Source organism: Elgaria multicarinata, chromosome 4 (genome assembly GCF_023053635.1).
Source record: "Elgaria multicarinata webbii isolate HBS135686 ecotype San Diego chromosome 4, rElgMul1.1.pri, whole genome shotgun sequence".
NCBI lineage: Eukaryota > Metazoa > Chordata > Lepidosauria > Squamata > Anguidae > Elgaria > Elgaria multicarinata.
The window spans coordinates 36,647,812-36,668,067 of NC_086174.1; the positions used below are offsets into that span (position 1 = coordinate 36,647,812).

Sequence of the window (20,256 nt, forward strand, 5' to 3'; positions counted from 1 at the left end):
AGCAGCTTGAGTCCTACACTGTAGTTAGTTTGATTATAGACACATACACACAATCTCTTGTTTTAGTGCACAGTGTGATCGATGCCACTGTTAATGAAAAACAAAACAAAACTAACCACTGCACACCCGGCAACTCCTATCAAAGAGCAAGGCAGGATGCATCCACCACGGACTACATTTAATGGTGAAATAGGTATTGCAATTTGTTCACTCCCCCCCACACCAAAACTTTTAGATAGGAGTATCTGAAAAGTGTGTGTGTGTGATTTCTATAATCCTCATCAACATCAATTTTCAAGGCAGTTGACAAACATAAACAGTGTGATTCTATACATGCTTACTTTGAAGTAAGCTTCATTGAGTTCAAGAGCCCAATGGGATGCTCAGATCAGTGCAGTTAGGACTGCAGCCCGATTCTATCAGCGGTGTTAATATGCTATTACCATATAGAGGGGAAAAAGTATTGGTGCACCTTTAACTGATTTACTGTGGCCAAAGCTTTTGTGGACTAGTGGCCATTTGATAAAGTGAGCCACAGTCCACAAAACTCCACAGTATAGGCAGTCTTATAACCCACTTCAATCACTGGGTTTTTGAGTAGGCATGTAGGGCGCCCCAATACTGGTGTTGAAAGTTTTTGTGTTTCCAGCATGTGACTCTTCGCCTGGAGTTTGGTGCAGAGGGTGGACGGAGTCCGTCTGGCTGGGAGAGCGTGTCAAGGGACAAGGAGGGGTAGGCAGGGGAGAAAAATGGCGCCGTGTTTGGGTTAGGTAAGACTTTCCGAGACGACCTCGCCTTGGTTTTTTAAAAGGGGGAAAACTCACCACCCGCACCTGAGAATAAAACCTTTCCCGCACACAGTGGGAAGGCGGGAGGTGGACGCCCAGGAGGAACCGCCCAGCAGCCACCAAGCGGGGCTCTCCTCGCTCCCTCCCTGCGTTAGCATGGATGAATCCGCTGGGCTCGTCCGGCTCTCGCTGCCTCAGGGGCAGCTTGCTTGGCTCTTCACCGCTCTCGCTTGCGCTCTGGGGGCGGCCGCGGCCTGGCGCTGGCAGCGGGGTCGTCGAAGCCGTCGTGGGCTGCGGCTGAAGCGGGTAGGGACGGTGTCGGGTCTCTTCATCTACCCGGTCAAATCCTGCCGGGGGGTGGCGGTGAAGCGAGCCGAAGTGACCAAGCTGGGTCTCGGGAGCGGGGACATGCGCGACAGGTAAGTCCGTGTGCGTGGGAATGGGCACGGGCAGGCGCCGCTCCTTCCAACCGATCTCCGCGTAGATGCGCGGACCGTGTGACCGCCACTCGTCAGCTCTGCGCTTGGCAGGATGATTCAGACGACCGCGTGATCCCGAGTCGAGATAGTCTCCTCTTTTGCTGGAGAGATTGATTGCTGGAATCAATGGGGCCGAGGGCGGCGGGCTTTAGAAGAACACCTCCAGAAAATAGGGGGGACCCTCAAGAGTTCCAGCACCTCCTCAACGTCGTTTCCTCAAATCCCGGAAATTTATTTATTTATTTAGTACATTTCTATACCGCCCAATAGCCGGAGCTCTCTGGGCGGTTCACAAAAATTAAAAACATTCGAAGTATAAAACAACAGTATAAGTATGAAACAACAGTATGTCTCCGTGTGTGTCCTTTGTCCCTCCCTGCTATACTTAGCCCCGTCCCCAAACACAGAGCCAGCCTGGTTTGGTTACAGCTGGGGTAGCCCCCTCTCTCCTCCCCATAGGCCTGGGGGGCTGCACGGATTAGCCCGCTGGATCGACCTGATATAAACGCGATGGGGGAGGAAAGCAGGTTAAGGTTAGGGTTAAGGTTAGGGTTGCTTCTCATAGCTTGTGTCCTTAGTACTTGAAGGTTACCCAGCGGTGATCATGATTGACCAGGCTGAGGCACGGGGAAAGAGCCTGGCTGGGATCGTAAGTGGAAAGTCAACAAAAATTATTATTATTATTAATTTATATAGCACCATCAATGTACATGGTGCTGTACAGAGTAAAACAGTAAATAGCAAGACCCTGCCGCATAGGCTTACATTCTAATATTTATTTCTTACCCACCTCTCCCTCTGGATCGAGGCAGGGAACATCATTAAATACAAAATCACAATAAAACTGGTTAAAACCTTATAAAGCTGATGCAATATTAAATAACAATTGGACATGTTAAAAAAGCATCTGGGTAGGCCTGCCGGAAGATATCAGTCTTTATAGCTTTCTTAAACTCAGCAAGACTATTAAGTCGACGAATCTCCCCTGGCAGGCCATTCCACAGTCTGGGAGTGGCGGAAGAGAAGGTCCTCTGGGTAATAGTTGTCAGCCTAGTTTTGGCTGACTGGAGTAAGTTCTCCCCAGAGGACTTGAGTGTGTGAGGGGGATTGTATGGGAGAAGGTGATCCCGCAGGTAACCTGGACCCAAGTCATATAGGGTTTTAAAGGTAATAATCAACACGTTGTACTTTGTCCAGAAACTAATTGGTAGCCAGTGGAGTGATTTTAAAGTCGGTGTAATATGGTCACCCCCATGTGTACTGGTGATCAACCTGGCTGCCATATTTTAAACTAGTTGAAGTTCACTCAGGTTATACCATGTGGATTTACAATGGGCAGTTGTAAACTCTTTGTCAAAGACAATAATTCAACAGTTTAATGTGGTGTGTGGTTGATTCCCATTCTAGTCTATGTATATGCACTGTGCCACTGACTACTGCTAGCCCTCTTATGTGGAGTCAGTTGTTGATAAAGTGAGTTTATGCTAATGCAGCCCACTCTTCTGTTTAGCCTCTTAGTATCTTCCAAACTAAACCATTGAGTTACTGACTTTAAGGTTTGGGCTTTTTGCTTCACGGTGGCTGAATGCAAGCCTCTTATTGCACAATTCTCTGTTCAGAAAGGAATCTTCTAGGCGACAAGTGTGTTTCAATCCAACTTGTATTTGTATTTCTTGAGATAGTTAGGTAAATGCACCATTACCCAAGGAGAGAGCTGTTCAAGGAGCTCAACCATACTTCTGCCCACCTTCAGAATGGTTCATATTGCTTGGGGCGGGGCTGCATGCTCTGCGCACCCACCAGTCATCCTTTGATTCATCCCTTTCCCTGCTGGGCACATTTGGTTTAAGAAGGATCCACTGACAAATTTGTCTGCTGCAGGGCTGTGGCCACCAGCAACTTGCTCATTCATGCCCAGTCTGGGGCAAATGTTACAAGTAAGATGCAGCATAAAAGGAAAATGAGTGATTGGGTCCATGGTTTGGGGTGGGGGGGGGCAGAATGTCAGGCTTGGTAGCTGAATCTGGCCCTTCTGGAGTCTCAATCTGGCCCTCTGGGGTTCCCTGGAGGGCCATGAATCCCTTCCCTGGCCCCACTCCATTACTCCAAAACACCAATTGTTGGGTGGTGTCCTGGCTTTTGTGTTGAATTTTCTTCATTCTAAAAGGTTGAAATTCCTCTCTTAAGACTTAGTTACTGGCAGTGGACCTGTTCAGACAACACGCTAAGCCATGGTTAGGCCGCTAACCTTTTTGTAGTAAGTGGTTAGTGAGTGTGTTGAATGAGCAAGTTGCTGGTGGCCACAGCCCTGCAGCAGACAAATTTGTCAGTGGATCCTTCTTAAACCAAATGTGCCCAGCAGGGAAAGGGATGAATCAAAGGATGACTGGTGGGTGCGCAGAGCATGCAGCCCCGCCCCAAGCAATATGAACCATTCTGAAGGTGGGCAGAAGTATGGTTGAGCTCCTTGAACAGCTCTCTCCTTGGGTAATGGTGCATTTACCTAACTATCTCAAGAAATACAAATACAAGTTGGATTGAAACACACTTGTCGCCTAGAAGAGGGCGGTGAGAAAACAGCGAAGAAATGTCACACACGTTGGAGGAAGGAACGCATTAAATTCACTTAAGACGGAGTAAATAACAGCGCTCAAAAGCTGGGAAACTGCGATTTGAAAGTAAGGCTGTGTGTCTCGAGAAGCTTTCGGGTGCGGAAGCGGCTTCACAAGTACGTGTAGATCGTCCCCAGATTTCTCTATGTAGAATTGGGGTTGGTTTTACTCTGGTTTTATATATTTTCGTTTTAAACTTAAAAGATTTATATTTTATCATGTTGTGGAATTGTATGGTTTTAAGTTTTGCCAGTTGCCCAGAGAGCTTCGGCTATTGGATGGTTTAAAAATATAATGTATTAATGCATCAAGAAATAATAAATAAATAATGCTACTTAAGTCACTGGCTCTTGCATGCCTGGATTGTGCAATTGTAAAAATGTCTTTTCTTCTCTCTCTTTCCCCATCATTGGCTTTTTGTTTACCTCTCTGCAACAGTAACACTCTGTTCCTGTGGGCTTCACATCTGACTGGAGGAACACCCCCTATTTCCCCCAGCCGACCTCCACCTGGGCTACCATGGCCATTCAAGGGCCCATTGGGGCTATCCATGGTTGCCACGTAGTCCTTACTTTAAAAATCACTTTATAGCTAGGGGGCCACCAACGAGTCATAGTTGCAAATGTTTTAAAAAGTTCTCTGTTTCTACAACACTGTGCTTATTCCCAAGTAAATCAGGTCAACAGAAACAACCCCATTTTATTGCTGTATTCATGATGGTGATATGATTTGAGCATAGGTGTGCGCAGAACATTTCATTAGGATATGCACCAGGGATTTTTTTTAAAGGCAAACATTGATTGAATATTTAATCATAAAGGACATTCTTTTTATTCATTTATTTATTAAACACTGTAGATACTGATGCCCTACTCTGCGTTTGGCTTGCCTGCCTGCAGGAGGGCTGTTGCAGGTGGGGGGGGGGAGAGGAGGTACTCCTCAAGCCACAGCATTTTTTGGGTTTTGTGGTGATGTGGTGACACTGGCCAAAGGAGGGGCTTCGAGCCTCCAGTATACAAAGTTCTTCTCATAGCTCGGAACCTCCAGCATGTCGTAGCTCAGAACCTCTGTGCATGCATTGCCATGCCACACCTTAGCATATATATATATATATATATATATATATATATATATATGGGTTTCCAGGATAGTTTACAGCAGCTACTGAAGGATGAACTGAGACTGCAGCAGTAGAGGAAAAGCCTGGAAAAAAAGATGTTATTTATTTGTTATATTTCTATACCACCTGTGACATTACCTGATGCTGCCAGCCCTTGTGACATGACCTGCCCTTAGGAATGTCTGCCTCTGCTTTAGGACAGCTGTCCTCACTGTCCCGCAAGCCTACACTGTACTGCTTTCGTCGCCAGCTGAAGACCTTTTTATTCACTCAGTATTTTAAACACTTAATTTTAACTTAAATTTAAATTTTACTGTTTTAACTCTGTATTTTAATCCTATATCAACTTTGCTGTGTGGTTTTATCCTGGTTGCGCTTTTTATACTGTATTTCGTAATTGTGTTTTAAACTGTTGGGTGTTTTACTGTGGTTTTAATTTTTGTGAACCGCCCAGAGAGCTTCGGCTATTGGGCGGTATAAAAATGTAATAAATAAATAAATAAATAAATAAATAAGCTTCAGCCCCTATATTCACCAGGTAAAAGAAACACCCAATATGCCTAATTGGTTCTCTTTACCAAATCAGGAGAAGTACTCAGGAAATATGAACACTACCGGTAGCACAGAAAGATGAACAAGATGTAGGATTTTATAATTTAAAAACAAACAAATTTCATTTAATACAAGAGATGTGATATATAATCAGTCATTCAGTTCTTGGTCTTATCCTGCCTATTCTACTCCTTCTAAGTCCCACTAACTGTAGAGCATCATCAGACAAGCGTTTTATAGCTCACTTGTTACTGGCCAGTCACAGATGTTCACGGGTCTTTTTGATGCCGCTGCCTGCCTGCCATGCTTCTCCTGCTCCTTCTGCTCTTTTTTCCTTCAAAAAAATAAGGCCCAGAAAATCTGATTTTTTTTTTACTATAACGAAATCTGCTGCCATTTCCTGCTGTGTGCAGGAGAATCAGTGCAATAAAAACGTCCACTGAATGGGCCTCATGGTTGTTGCTTGCTTCCTTTTTCTTCCCCGTGTGAAGAAAGAAGAAACTGTTCATCCCTATTGTGGGACAGAAGCAGGAGGGAAAGCAATGGTAGCAAAATGTACTTTTCTCCCTGTATGATGCGGTGGACTGTTTCATCAATCCCTAAGGCCCTATGGCCAAAATCCTATCTCTACAATTCTATCTCCTATCTAACTAAGAGCGTTGTCAGATGCGTTTTATAGCACACTCGTTACCGGCCACTCGCAGATGTTCGTGGGTCCTTTTGACAATGCCATCCGCCTCTTGCACATCTCCTGCTCCTTTCCCTCAATTTTAGAGTAACAAAATAAACCTCTTTTAACCTGACTCTTCTGAGGTTGCACTATAAAATGCCCACTAGAAGGTACTGTCCCCATTGAAATCTACAGGCCACGTGGTCGCTTGTCTCTTCTCCATGAAAAGTGCTCATTTCAAACGTGGAAGAGAACCAGAAAGAGAGCCCACAGCAAGGAAACACAATTTCCACCTGTCTAATGATCTTCTAACTGTCTACTCATGCCCTTTATATACTCAGTCTCCTCTCACACACTCAAGTCCCTCCCACCTCTCATTCACTCCTTGCCATACAATTAACCCTAAATTACCTGGATTCTATTTAATACAGCAAAAACATACATTAATTCAGATACAACATGGGCCTTAGCTAGACCTAAGGTTTATTCCAGGATCGTTCCGGGGTCCCTGCCTGCTCCCGGGATATCCTTACATGAACAGGGAAGACCCCGGGACGATCCCGGGATAAACCTTAGGTCTAGCTAAGGCCATGGTAAGCATTATGATTTTGTTGCACTGCCCAATAGCTAAAGCTCTGTGGGAGGTATAATATTATTTTTCAGCATTAGGTTAAAAACCGTTTAAATTTGTTGATGAAGTTGGGTGGCATTCCTGCATATTTTATGGATCTTCTTCCTTTTTTAGTGTGGTTTCATTAGCTTTTTTAATTTATAAAATTACATCTTGTAAACCATCCATAAAAGGTGGTATATAAATATTTTAAATAAATAAGTAACAAGAGTTACAACACTTAGATCAGACATGTGCCTTCTGTGTTTCCATGTACTAGATTAAAAAAAAGTGGGATCAGAGTCTAACATATCGAGTGGAAAAGAATTTTTGCAAAGGAGTTCTTGAAAGAGAATGTAACAATTCTTTGAAGGCATAAAGTCCCTCTTTTTCTTTCTACATTACACCGTGATACTTCAACAACATTAGCATTGTACCTCTTAATTTTATATGTTATGCCATGTTGCTGCATCCTGATGATGAACATATTATTGGAAATGAAGTCCATCTGTTTTCAAAGGATGCAGTGTCAGACCACAAGAAGAACCGTGCTGGATCAGACCAAGGGTCCATCTAGTCCAGCACTCTGTTCACACAGTGGCCAATGAGCTGTTGACCATCTGACAACTAGTACTATGAGAGAGGGAAAAATGTCTTCTCATCCACATTCTCCACATCATACATAATTCTGTACACCTCTATCATGTCTCCCCTTACCCTCCTTTTCTCCAAGCTAAACAATCTCAGTTGTTGTAGAGCATCATCACACAGGGGAAAACCGCACATCTGTAAGTGGGCAGTAGCGAGCGTGTGATAAAATGCTCATCTGATGAAAGCTCATAATCTTCCCAATGTGTTTCGGATTGGGTTGATAGTATGATATATAGGAGCTTTTAACTTAAAAACAGTATATACATGATTTCTAATTCAGGTGTTGGACTGTGATAAAAGAAGATGGGAATATGGTGTCTGCAAAGCAGGCGCCTCGCTTGGTGCTACTTTCTGTAACCTGTGAAGATGGCTATATAACCCTGAATGCTCCAGAAATGAAGGCACTGAGGATTCCTGTTGAACTCCCCAGCACAAACTCAGTCTGGAATTGCAGGTATTAAGGAGGATTATTTTCCCCTTACTCCATGGAAAATAGAGCATTTCTTTTCTTTTTTTTCCTTTTCTTTTTTTCAATAATTTTTTATTGTTTCATAGTTCTGGTTACAAAGGTCAAATAATACATCACCTTTGTAAATTCAGAGTTCATACAAATATATATATATATATATATATATATATATATATATATATTCATTTATTCAAGCATGGATATAGGGTGTTTAACATTGATTGATTTAATTTAATTCCATTTAAATTCAATTTAATTTAATTTAGGGCCCTCCGGAACTCAATTTGAATACCCATCGTTCTATATATGTCGATGGGAGGGGGGGATTCTCCCATCTTCTTCTTTATTCACATAATGAATTAATTTCCTCCATACCCCCTCAAATTTATCATCACTTTGTTGCCCTTGGACTTTCCTCAATTTTTGTGTCAGCTTTTCTAGGAGGGCAATCTGCTAAAACCTTTGATACCAATTATCAATATGAAGCCCTTTGCCATCCTTCCAATGTTTAGCTATCAACAATCTAGACGCCAATAATAGGTGGCTTATTAATACCTTATTTAAAAATAATAATAAGAAAATAGAGTATTTCTATTTTATGTTGTTTCTTTTTTAAAAAAATGTACTTAAAATAATTGAATGTCAAATAAGTATGCAAATGTAGAAAAGAAAACTTATTGTCAGTTTTCTATCATTGTAAATGTTTTACAGAAATACAATTAAAATAATGTAGTGTATCTTATATTGAATACAAGTGAAGAAACTATTAAATAGTTGCTATTATTGTTATTATTATTATTGATCTCAGCACTAGTGCTAATGATGTGCACTAGTGCAAACCAACACTTGTGCAACATAAGTAGCCCTTGCTAGGGCAAAGGAGAAAAGCGATGAATTTCAGCATCATTAATGTTAGCATTGAGGCACAGTTGTATACTATCCTATATATTCATCACCAACCTACAAATTTAATTAGTTTAATTCATTGTTCAAATATCCATTGCTGCTAACACTTCTGGTCTGCACTGAATATTGAATAAATATATACCAATGTTTCTAGAGAGTCTCCACTGAATTACACAGATATTTATAGCTAATAATTTTATTCATAAGCATTATTTTCATATTCTTCTTCATCATACCCCATCAGCAGGCAGTGTAGCTGTTCTCAGTTCCTTTGCCTATTATTATTATTATTATTATTATTATTATTATTATTATTATTATTATTATTATTATTATCCTGCCTCTCCCTCTGGATCGAGGCGGGGAACAACACCAAACACAATATAATACATAAAATTAGTTAAAAGAGCATATAAAACCAATACAATATTAAAATAATGTTCACAACATCTTAAAATTCTTAGGTTTAAAATTCATCTGGGTAGGCCCCACGGAAGAGACTAGTCTTTACGGCTGTTTTAAACTCAAAGAGAGATTTAAGCTGATGAATGTCCTCTGGCAGGCCATTCCACAGTCTGGGGGTGACAGAAAAGGTCCTCTAGGTATCAGTTGCCAGCCTAGTTGTGGCTGACTGGAGTAAACTCTTCCCAGAGGACCTGAGTGTCTTCTAATTTGTCCTCCCACGTAACTGAAGAGTGCTATTAATGGAGATAGTTGAATCTCATACCTATCCTATCACATCTTTTATAGCCTGAAAAATGTCCTTTCAGTATTGTTTAACAGAGATACGCCCTCCAAATGTGGGCATATCTCTTCCATACTACACAGGTATCTAATACGTTACCTGAGCAGGAATATGATACCACATATTTATTTATAATACCACATATTTATTTATTACATTTAATTTATTTATATATTTTGATGGTGTATCTAATGCATGCCCTGCTGTTTTAGTACACATATATTTCTAAATCAGATATAATAACATTAAATTCTTTCTACTAATACTGTTTTGTGGTATTGTTGTCCTCATTTGTGCCTTGCAGTATATCATATATTTGAAGTCCCTTTTGCTTATCTGATAGTCTTTTCAAATACCATAAGAAATCTACTCATATTTGTTCATCTAATAAAATTTTAAATGTAGGTCCTAATTTGCAGATATTGATAGGATGGCAGGTGCAAATCAGAGTCCCTTTGTACAAGCTGATATATAACATTATAACTTCTCCTGAGACATAAAATCTATGCGATAGAGAGGCATCTCTTGTTCTCTAAACCCACTTGTATTTATTACAGCTGTCAAAGGAGAAATACTCAATGCCAGAAATAACTTATATATCTCAGATTTTCATTATTGTTTTTCTAGTTTCATTTGAGTAAGTTTTTTTAAGCTCTTGCTTGGCCCAGATCCAATCTTCTAGTGGAATCTCTTTCCCTGTTTTTCTTTCCGGATTTAAAGATAAGTATTAGATTAGGGTTCATGTAGTGTGTATGTTAGAAGAGATGTCATATGGCTTCTCCCTTGCCTACTCCTCTATGATATGATAGTTCCAGTCATCCTCCATACATAAGCACAACACAGAAAGCCAAAACAGTGGGAGCACTCATAATTTTGAAATGTGATGAATTATACTGAATGCCCAGCTTTCAAACAGTTGCAAAAATGTGTCTTGTGATTTTAGACGGTTTGGAATAGAAGCTCAAGGTAGGGACTGTGGAGATGAGGCAGCGCAATGGATCACCACCTTCATGAACATGGTGCCGTGTCGATTGGTGCATTATGAAGCAAACATGTTAACGAGGAAGCCAGGAGATTTCCTGCCTGCTTTTCCACCTACAGATGAGGTCAGAAGACAGTTTCCCTCAAAAACAGATGTTTAATGTTTGCTAAAGTATTGAGTTGCCATTTACTTTGTGCTTCCTGAATTTGTGTATTAAAGAATGCATGTGTGATTATTAGTTTCAGATTGCTATCCGTAGCACTGCATACTTGGAAGTCAGTTCTGTTGAAATCAAGGGGATTTTTGTCTTAAGCTAGACCGGGCGAAATCCCAGGGCGAACTCCAGGATTGTCGCTGTGCGTCCACATGACACACAGGGGATTGCGGGATCAGGGAGGGATGATCCCTCCATTGCCCTAGGATCTCGCCCTCCACTTTGAGTCCAGTTTTTCTGCGGTCCCAGGCTGAACCCGAGACCGCGGAATGTGTGGCCCGTTGCCGTGGCTTGACCCAGCTCTGTGCAATTACTCTCGCGGAGCTGGGAGGAGCGCTGCGCCCATGGGGGTAGGGTGGGGGAAGCAGGGAAATTAAGTTAAAATTTAAAAAACCCTTATCTTTGCACACGAGCGTTTGTGCGCTCCGTCTTCTTTAAAAAATAAAAAAATGGCGGGCGTGACACCTCTCGTCCTGAGGTCATCGCGCCTTATGTGTAAACGGAGGAGGGATCTTGCATTAATCACAACACGAGAACTTCCCTCCTCCGTTGTGGGATATAAGGTAGGTCTAGCTAAGGCCTTAGTGTGTTTGGAATCATGATGAGAGCATTGTATATGGTTTCACTTGCTAGGAGATGAATGAGATCAATTACTTATTGGTGTAGATCAGCCTTGGCCAACCTTGCCCCCTCTAGATATATTGGACTATAACTCCCATGATCCCAATCAGCAGGTCCAGTGAGGGAGATGATTAGACTCAGAAAGTTATATAACTTGCTTATATTTGGGAAATCTAATTTCCACACATCTTTATTGCATCAGAGGAAAGCTCAGCTTCCAGGCTGAGGGTAAGATATTAGACTATGTAATTAAGCTCTAACTAATGGATTTTCTATGGTCATATTTTGTATGTCTTAATCATGTGTATACTGTGTATGTTATATCTGCTGTATTTTTCTAAATAAATAATAGTCAATTTATAAGCTAACTACACATGTTAAACCTTCTGTTTATTGTGTATCCAATGATAATTTGATTAGTAGGTAAAGCAGCAGTTTCTGCAGCTGAAACTCTCCCCACGGCCTGAGTTCGATCCCAGCGGAAGCTGGTTTCAGGCAGCTGGCTCGGGTCGACTCAGCCTTCCATCCTCCTGAGGTCGGTAAAATGAGTACCCAGTTAGCTGGGGGAAAGGTAATAACGGCCGGGGAAGGCAACGGCAAACCACCCCGCTATAAGGCCTGCCAAGAAAACGTCAGCGAAAGCTGGCGTCCCTCCAAGAGTCAGTAATGACTCAGTGCTTGCACGAGAGGTTCCTTTCCTTTTTCAGGTATCCTATACTTCCTGTCTAGTGAGATATCACAACATGGTTTAATTTGCTTTTAACTGTGTATATTTATTATTTTATACTGTATGTTTTTATCTGTACGCCGCTCTGAGATCTTAATGATATAGGGCGGGATATAAATGTTTTAAATAAATAAATAAAACACCTACACAGTTGAAGCAAAGAAAAGGTGACTGAATCCATAGTATAGTCATGGTGCAGAAGGAGATAGCAAAACTATCACACTGTGGTTAGAACCTGTCTTTAATTACAGGTTTAGCTATCCTCACACTCATTTTTTAAAATTTCTAGCAGAGGAAGGATATTGCAATGGCATGATCATATGGTGCCACTAGAGTTTGTGTTTATTTCTTAAGAAATATAAAATAGGTAAGGTAATGTCCTTTATTGGAGAAATTTCTGAAATAAAATAGTGCAGGTATTCAAGTTGCACAGAGCTCTTCGTCTGCTTATTGAAAAGTCCTATATAACTTAAGATTATATTTTCTTATATATGCTGGTTTCATGCGAAATATCATTTTATCTATTTTGTAGCTAAACCCTGAATAGCATGGCCATTGTCCATTCCTGTTTTTTTAATATTTATTTGTATAGGTTGCATATGCCGAAGGCAGTCCAATCTTACTAATTTCTGAAGCTTCCTTGGAGGATCTAAATAACCGTCTAGAAAAGAAAGTTGCAATAACAAATTTCCGGCCAAACATTCTTGTTACAGATTGTAGTCCATATGAGGAAGTAAGTAATGTGACTTGTGGATGCTGCTTTTATTTGAAATCCTGATTTCTGTGTTATAACATTTATTTTCCCCAGAAGATTTGTAAGAAGGTGTGTAGCTTCAAGAGAATCACTGTGTTTGTTCATAAATAAATAGCTTTTCTAATATGATCTAGTTAGTGTTTTACTTTTAGAAGCAAACTATGGACATAGCTGTCTGCTTTAGCTGGCACGAATTACCGGAGAAAGGTTAAATGCAAACAAGTTAGTATCTTCCATGATGCAATTTTTATTTTTCTGTAGGATGCTTGGGTTGAAATATTAATCGGTAATGTGGAGTTGAAAGGAAGAATGTCTTGTCCCAGGTAAGAGAGCAGAGTTGGGGTCTTTCCACCCGCTATCACTTGATCCCACATCTCCACCCATTACAAGTGCTTTCAGTATTTGTAGAAATGCTCCTTTTTGGATAAAATTAAAGTTGTTCTTGAGGGAATGCATGTTAATTTTAATGTTTTCTATCACCACAGATGCGTTTTCACAACAATTGATCCAGATACTGGGATCATGAATGGAAAGGAACCACTGAAAACACTGAAAAGGTAGTAGATATATAACTGTTTCTTTTCTGTACATTTGTGTGTCTGTGCAGGTTCATACTTTCAAATTTAGCAGTTGTGAATGAGGCAGTAATGCTATACTCATTTACCTGGGAATAAGCCTCATTTAACTCAGTGCAACTTACTTCTGATCCCTATGTGCCTTTGATGTTTCATTTTCTCTTCATCTCCGTTTTGGTGCCTTCCCTCCTTCTCTTTTGCTTTTCAATCAGCTGTATGATAATTTATCAGTGTTTAATAGCAGCAATCAGTCAAAACACAAACTATTTAGAATAAGTTATATAAGCGCTTGCAGCTTAGAAGAGTTGTATGCTTTTTTAAGGCATGTCTGCATGGAGCTCTTGAAAGGGCTCAGAAGAGCATTGATATATTTCCACAGCCTGCAATACAGACAAAAATGTGCTGGTTCAGTACTTCTCCCTTTTTGTATTCCTGACAGTCCATGTAATTAAAGAGGATTAGCCAACTTCCGGCACTTGATTGGTTTTCCAAATTTTTATTTATCTCCCAATATTTATGAATCACATAAAATTTATGTCTTATGGTGATATACAAAACAACGCAGTATAAAACCCTAATGAAATATTGTATATTATTATTGAATACTGAGGACATGATCACCATTATGGGAAAGCTTCTTACTGCTAGAGAGTTCCAGAGAGTTGAACTGTAATGCTAAAGACCCTGTTCTGAGCCAATTTTAATGGGGGTGGTGGAGATAATGCAACCTTTTGCTATATGCTTTTCATGCTTCTGATTTAGAACCAGAACACATAGTGCATAACTGCTTTGTAAAAGGTGTTTATATTATGCTCTATTAGTATATACTGTAAAACACGACCATTATTATTATTATTATTTATTTATTTATTTATTTATTTATTTATTTATATAGCACCATCTATGTACATGGTGCTGTACAGAGTAAAACAGTAAATAGCAAGACCCTGCCGCATAGGCTTACATTCTATTAAAATCATAGTAAAGCGATAAGGAGGGGAAGAGAATGCAAACAGGCACTGGGTAGGGTAAACAGGCACAGGGTAGGGTAAAACTAACAGTATAAAGTCCAAACAGCATCAAGTTTTAAAAGCTTTAGGAAAAAGAAAAGTTTTTAGCTGAGCTTTAAAAGCTGCGATTGAACTTGTGGATCTCAGATGTTCTGGAAGAGCGTTCCAGGCGTAAGGGGCAGCAGAAGAAAATGGACGAAGCCGAGCAAGGAAAGTAGAGACCCTTGGGCAGGCAAGAAACATGGCGTCAGAGGAGCGAAGAGCACGAGTGGGGCAATAGTGTGAGATGAGAGAGGAGAGATAGGAAGGAGCTAGACCGTGAAAAGCTTTGAAGGTCAACAGGAGAAGTTTATATTGGATTCTGAAGTGAATTGGAAGCCAGTGAAGAGATTTCAGAAGTGGAGTAACATGGTCAGAGGGGCGAGCCAAGAAGATGAACTTAGTGGCAGAGTGGTGGACAGAAACCAATGGACTGATGTGAGAAGAAGGAAGGCCAGAGAGAAGAAGGTTGCAGTAGTCCAACCGAGAAATAACCAGTGCATGAACAAGCATCTTGGCAGAAGAGACAGACAAAAATGATCGAATCCTGGCAATATTATACAGGAAAAAACAACAGGATTTAGCTACTGCCTCGATATGAGGAATAAAGGAGAGCGAGGAATCAAATATAAAGCCAAGACTACGAGCTTCCTTGACCGGAGTAAGCGTGACATCATTGACAGTAAGAGAGAATGAGAGATGAGGAGAAGGTTTAGGAGGAAAAACAAGCAGTTCAGTCTTTGTCATATTAAGTTTCAAACGACGATGAAGCAGCCAGGCTGAGATATCTGAAAGACATGCCGAGATACGATCGTGAACATCAGGAGAAAGTTCCGGAGATGAGAGATATAATTGTGTATCATCGGCATACAGGTGATATTGGAGGCCATGAGATTGAATAAGCTTACCCAAGGGCAGCATGTATAAAGAAAACAACAACAGGCCAAGCACCGAGCCTTGCGGAACCACTACTGAACAGCCTCTTTGCATACAAATGTTACATTCTAAGAAATGATTCTGCCATTGTAACACTGCTAATGAACTAGATGTTCTTTATCTACCTTATAAGCATGTTCATTCACAATCATTTTACAGTCCTTTTGTATTCTATACGTTTTTATGTCAAGATTATTTTAGCCTAATTCTATGTCATTCCCTTTTCTCTGATTATAGTTATCGCAAGTGTGATCCTTCTGAACAACATGACTTTAAAAATAATCCTCCCTTTGGATGGCTATATGGAATTGATAAAACTGGAATAGTCGAAGTTGGAGACCCTGTGTACAAGATAATATAGTCATGGAGATGTCTGTGTAGTGAAGTACACTTGTGCAAATAGATTCTGCACACGTTTTATTAAGATATCTTTCATACATCTGCTGGTTAGGAAGATTCTGTATGAAGTCTTTAGATCTTATAAAGTGGGTTGGGTTGTTTATTTGCCTCACACATGTGCCTTCATTGGTAAATGCTTTATAATTGTAATCACAAAAGGAGAATTGGGCCTTTCTACCTTATTCGTACTTTAATCAGTGTTTTTAACAGGTCTGTTCCACATTTATGGTGCATAGTCCACATGTATTTCCTTGATGTAGCATTTCTATAGCAGAATATTGCATCTGGGACCTTCACAACAGGGTTCCCATATTGCATGGATAGGATATAGTGCTGCATTTAGGAACTGGAGGAGTTTCATACAAAAGCTAAAGTATTCCTACTTTGCTTGATCACAAGGAAACAGCCTCAAATATGGTGAATGTTGCCATTTGGATCATCCAGAAAAGCTAGTATAAAGGAACTGAAATTTCAGTATAAAGGTAAGTCAAGATAAAAAAATTTTTATGATGCTTTGGTCACCTGTTACTAAACAAATGACAATTGTCTATTGTACCAACTTTGTGAAAAAGTGTATGGATGTTGAGCATCCTAAAGCTATGAATGTCAGCAAAATTTGAAAGAAAATTCTTTAAATAATATGTTAAGAGTTATTGAAAGTAAGGAAGAAGCAAGAGAGTTTCCACTCAATGGGGCAGCATCCAGTGGTATTCTGCAAACTTAAATAGTGCTAGCGAAGCTTCACCAGATTTTTCCATTTCACAAGTGGCTGCGCAATATGCTTGCACAACTGATTGTGCAACTGTAAAGTGCAATTGCTTGAGTAACTGCATTTGCACAAGCGCAACTTTAGTTGGATTCTCCTCTGGTGCATAGTTCAGAACCTAGTTTTTGCTAGTGCAACATCATTTGTGCTAGTGGAATGACACAGTTGAATATTGCCCCATTGAAATCCTCATCTCAGAGCCTTTGATTGTTCATGACCTGGGTTTCAATACATAGGACACAAGCTGCATTATTCGGTGACTAGAGAAACAATGACCAAGTTGCCAACTGGAGGCAAATCTAGTGGCTGTTACTCAGATTGCTTCAGAGTATTAAATGTACTGCAGAATACACAGCCCCTTTCGACCCAGTTAAAAAAACAGCACAACCTTCTGAAAACCTTATCCCCCCCAAAAAAAGAATAAAGTTTTCTAAGAGCACATTTTCTTAATTTTTTTTTTTAAAAATCCTATATATAAAATTCACAAGGTCTTGGCTACTAATAACTGAACATTGCTTTAGTACAATATACTCTCTTTCTTGCTGAATTTTCAATCAAGGTTAAGTATATTCTTTACTAGTTCCTCAGGAGCAGAAATGGCATAATGGTCTGTGGTTAAATACAGTAAAATTTATTCAAGTGGGTAGCAGCAATGGCCAATGTAATTTTGTGCATGGTTTTAGGGTGTCTATAATGATCCCTCCCCCCGGTCTATAGGACTTCGTGAAGAGAAGTAGGGGAACTCCAGGTGAAATATGGTGCTGCACCACCAGAAGTGGCTGTTTTTCACATTCTATTGCCAATTTGAGTGGGGGTCGTGGGGGTGGTGAGGAAAAGATATACCTTTGCACTGGAGCTAAGACCATTCAGTGCATTGTGCTTTATGGCTCATTTGTATCTTGTTTTATGCCATATTCATAATTATGTACTATAGATAGAATTTAAGAATCTGTCCCTTTGTATTTCTTTTTATCTTTTCTTGGTAATATTTCAACATATTGTCTAATTCTCAGGGAAACTGCTCTGTAGTATTTTTCAACTGACTGACTATTTCGAACATGCATCTTATGTTTTACATATGAATTACTCTGTTTATTTGATTCTGTTCAATTTAGAGTTTAGATTCTGCTCCTGTTATTAATTAGCCTGGAAGTAAAACATTACCTGTTAACATTTCATCTAAGAACTGATGATAGCTTGGCATAGTTATTTTTCTACATTTATGTTCACTCCCTTCTGTAGAGTTTTGAGAGCTTTGAAACGGCTCAGGGAAGTTGCCATGTGCCTTAAGAAAAATCTAATCTCTGGATCATAGAGACATCAGAGGCAGTGCTACTCTAGTGTGGTGATGGACAAATGGAGTTAAGCCTGTCACCTAAACCAGTAATCTTCAACGTTTTCAGAAGCAGGACCCACCTTTAATCCAAACATGCATTTGGGGACCCACTTACAGTATTCTTCTTATTTTTTACCTTCTATTTGCAAGCTGATAGTGTTGCTATTGTGATCCATCATAGGTCGTGATGCAGCCCGCTAGTGGAAGACTAATGTCCTAAGCCAAACTGTTATATAGAGGAGGCCCTTTACACGGGAGGCTTCTGCATATCTGTTTAGTTGAAGAGAGGGATTTGCATCACCTCTCTTGTTCACTGTTGTAGAGCTGTCTTAGCTGACTGTATGAACTAGGGGTAACTCTTTTCTAAAAGTGGCATCACACTTTACATGGCAGTGTCATTTGCCACAAGTATACCACTGTTTCCTACAACCAACACAAAGATAATTGCTGTGCATATACTTGTCCACTCAAGTAGATCCTTATCTACTTCCTCACATCTCACATACTTAAAACTATAGAATTTACTACCACAAGTTGTCGTTATGTCCATCAATTTGGAAGGCTTTAAAAGGGGATTTAGACAAATTCCTGGAGGATAAGGCTATCAGTGGCTACTAGTCCTGATGGTGCCAGTATCAGAGGCATTCTGGGAACATGACTTGGAAGATGCTATTGCACTCATGTCTTACTTGTGGGTTTCCTATAGGCAGCTGGTTGGCCATGGTATGAACAGAATGCTAGACTAGATGGATCTTGATCTGGCTTTTCTTCTGTTCTTGGACATGACCTAATCAGGGCCATGTACATCTATGTGTACACCCATGTGTTCATGGGTATTTTAGAAGCATATTCGTTATTCCACTTTGCAGGGTTCCTTTGGAAACAGTGTTGTATTAACAGCAAACATGACTGGAATGTAGGGTGCAAAACTGTTTTAAACATTTGGAACTTGCACAATTCTAGTAGGGGCCAGGTGAGCTTTGGGACAAGGGAAACTGATTAGGAGAAAACTTTTATGTACTTGAATTGTTAAATAAAACCTACTTGTCTCAGGGAAAATACCAAAAGAAATAAACTCAAATCTGAAGATAATTGTTGTAGATTTTAAGTGTTAAAATGTAATGCTTCAGTGGCTTATTAGTACCGCTTGTTACTGCAATAATAATCTCTAGTGCAACTGTGGCCTTAGCTAGACCTAAGGATTATCCCAGGCAAATGGAGGGGTTGTCCCTGCCTGCTCCCGGTATCCCGTTTGTCATTTGGATGTACAGGGACAATCCCGGGATATAGGCCTGGTCTAGCCATGGCCTGTGATTTCTGCGAGTGTGCTTAGAACTCCAGGTTTATATGTTGATCCTATGTATTTTTCTTGGAAGGAATTCTCAAGGAGTTCAGTCTACATAGGACTATTAGTCTTACAGTCTGAACATGAGCATGTTTACTGACAAGCAAGTCCCATATAATTCAAGGGAATTTAGTACTGCACCAATAACCAGTTTGTTCATACAAAGGGAGCTACATCAGCCAAGCGTTTTTTCACACACTCGCTGCTGCCCACTTACGGATGTTCGCACATCTTTTAGAGGACGTCATCCGCCTCCCACAACTGCCTCCTGCTTGTTTTTCCATTGCAAAGTAGACCCCTTTTAATCCGTCTTTTTTAAAAATGGAACGTGCTGCCATTTCCTGCTGTGTGTAGGAAAGGCAGTGCAATATAAATAGCCCTTGAATGGGCCACGTGGTTGTTGCTGCTGCTTCCTCTTTCTCTCCCCATGTAAAGAGACTGTCGCTGTTGTGGTACAGCAGCAAGAGGCCATAGTGATATTAGGAAAATGCGAAAATCCACCTGTCTGATGAAACTCAATGTCATCCTGTGGAAGTCGAAGTGGTTCATGAATTAGTATTGTGTTACTGCTGCCCACTGAAGTTGATTCATTCACTGCATTTTTCCCATCAAAGGAGCAATTTGCTGATGTGTGTACCTAGATACCTGTAATGTACAGAATGTTTTGTACATTACAGGGGATGTAATGTATAGAAGTCTAATATTACTCTAAAGCATATGGCATGATGAAAAACAACAAAAAACTTGTGGCACCTTAAAGACCAACAAATTGATGCTGGGGTATTTCATGAATAAATTTGTAAAGTCTTTTAATGTTCTTCAAGGCTCTTTGTTTTTTTTTCTGCAACAGACTAATATGGCTAACCCTCTGGAAACATATTATTTATTAATTATTTACAATATTTATATACCACTCCCTATTGAAAATTTCTGAGCGGTGTACAAGATAA

The 20,256-nt window shown here is 40.3% G+C and overlaps 1 protein-coding gene across 2 annotated transcripts; it reads left to right on the forward strand.

The window, feature by feature from the left end:
* Window positions 1-1,114: 1,114 nt before the first annotated feature.
* LOC134398314 (mitochondrial amidoxime reducing component 2-like) lies at window positions 1,115-20,079 on the forward strand. Of its 2 annotated transcripts, XR_010025409.1 has the most exons (9): window positions 1,115-1,207; window positions 7,763-7,936; window positions 10,546-10,708; window positions 12,739-12,879; window positions 13,162-13,223; window positions 13,386-13,457; window positions 15,698-15,805; window positions 16,259-16,341; window positions 17,868-20,079. XR_010025409.1 is itself a non-coding variant. In XM_063125585.1 (8 exons), the coding sequence occupies exons 1-8, from the start codon at window positions 1,197-1,199 to the stop codon at window positions 16,278-16,280; spliced, it is 753 nt and encodes a 250-aa protein (XP_062981655.1). In that variant the 5' UTR covers window positions 1,115-1,196; the 3' UTR covers window positions 16,281-17,761. The 2 variants fall into 2 exon arrangements, 1 of the variants encoding a protein (XP_062981655.1); XM_063125585.1 differs by lacking the exon at window positions 17,868-20,079 and having other exon boundaries at window positions 16,259-17,761.
* Window positions 20,080-20,256: the final 177 nt, after the last annotated feature.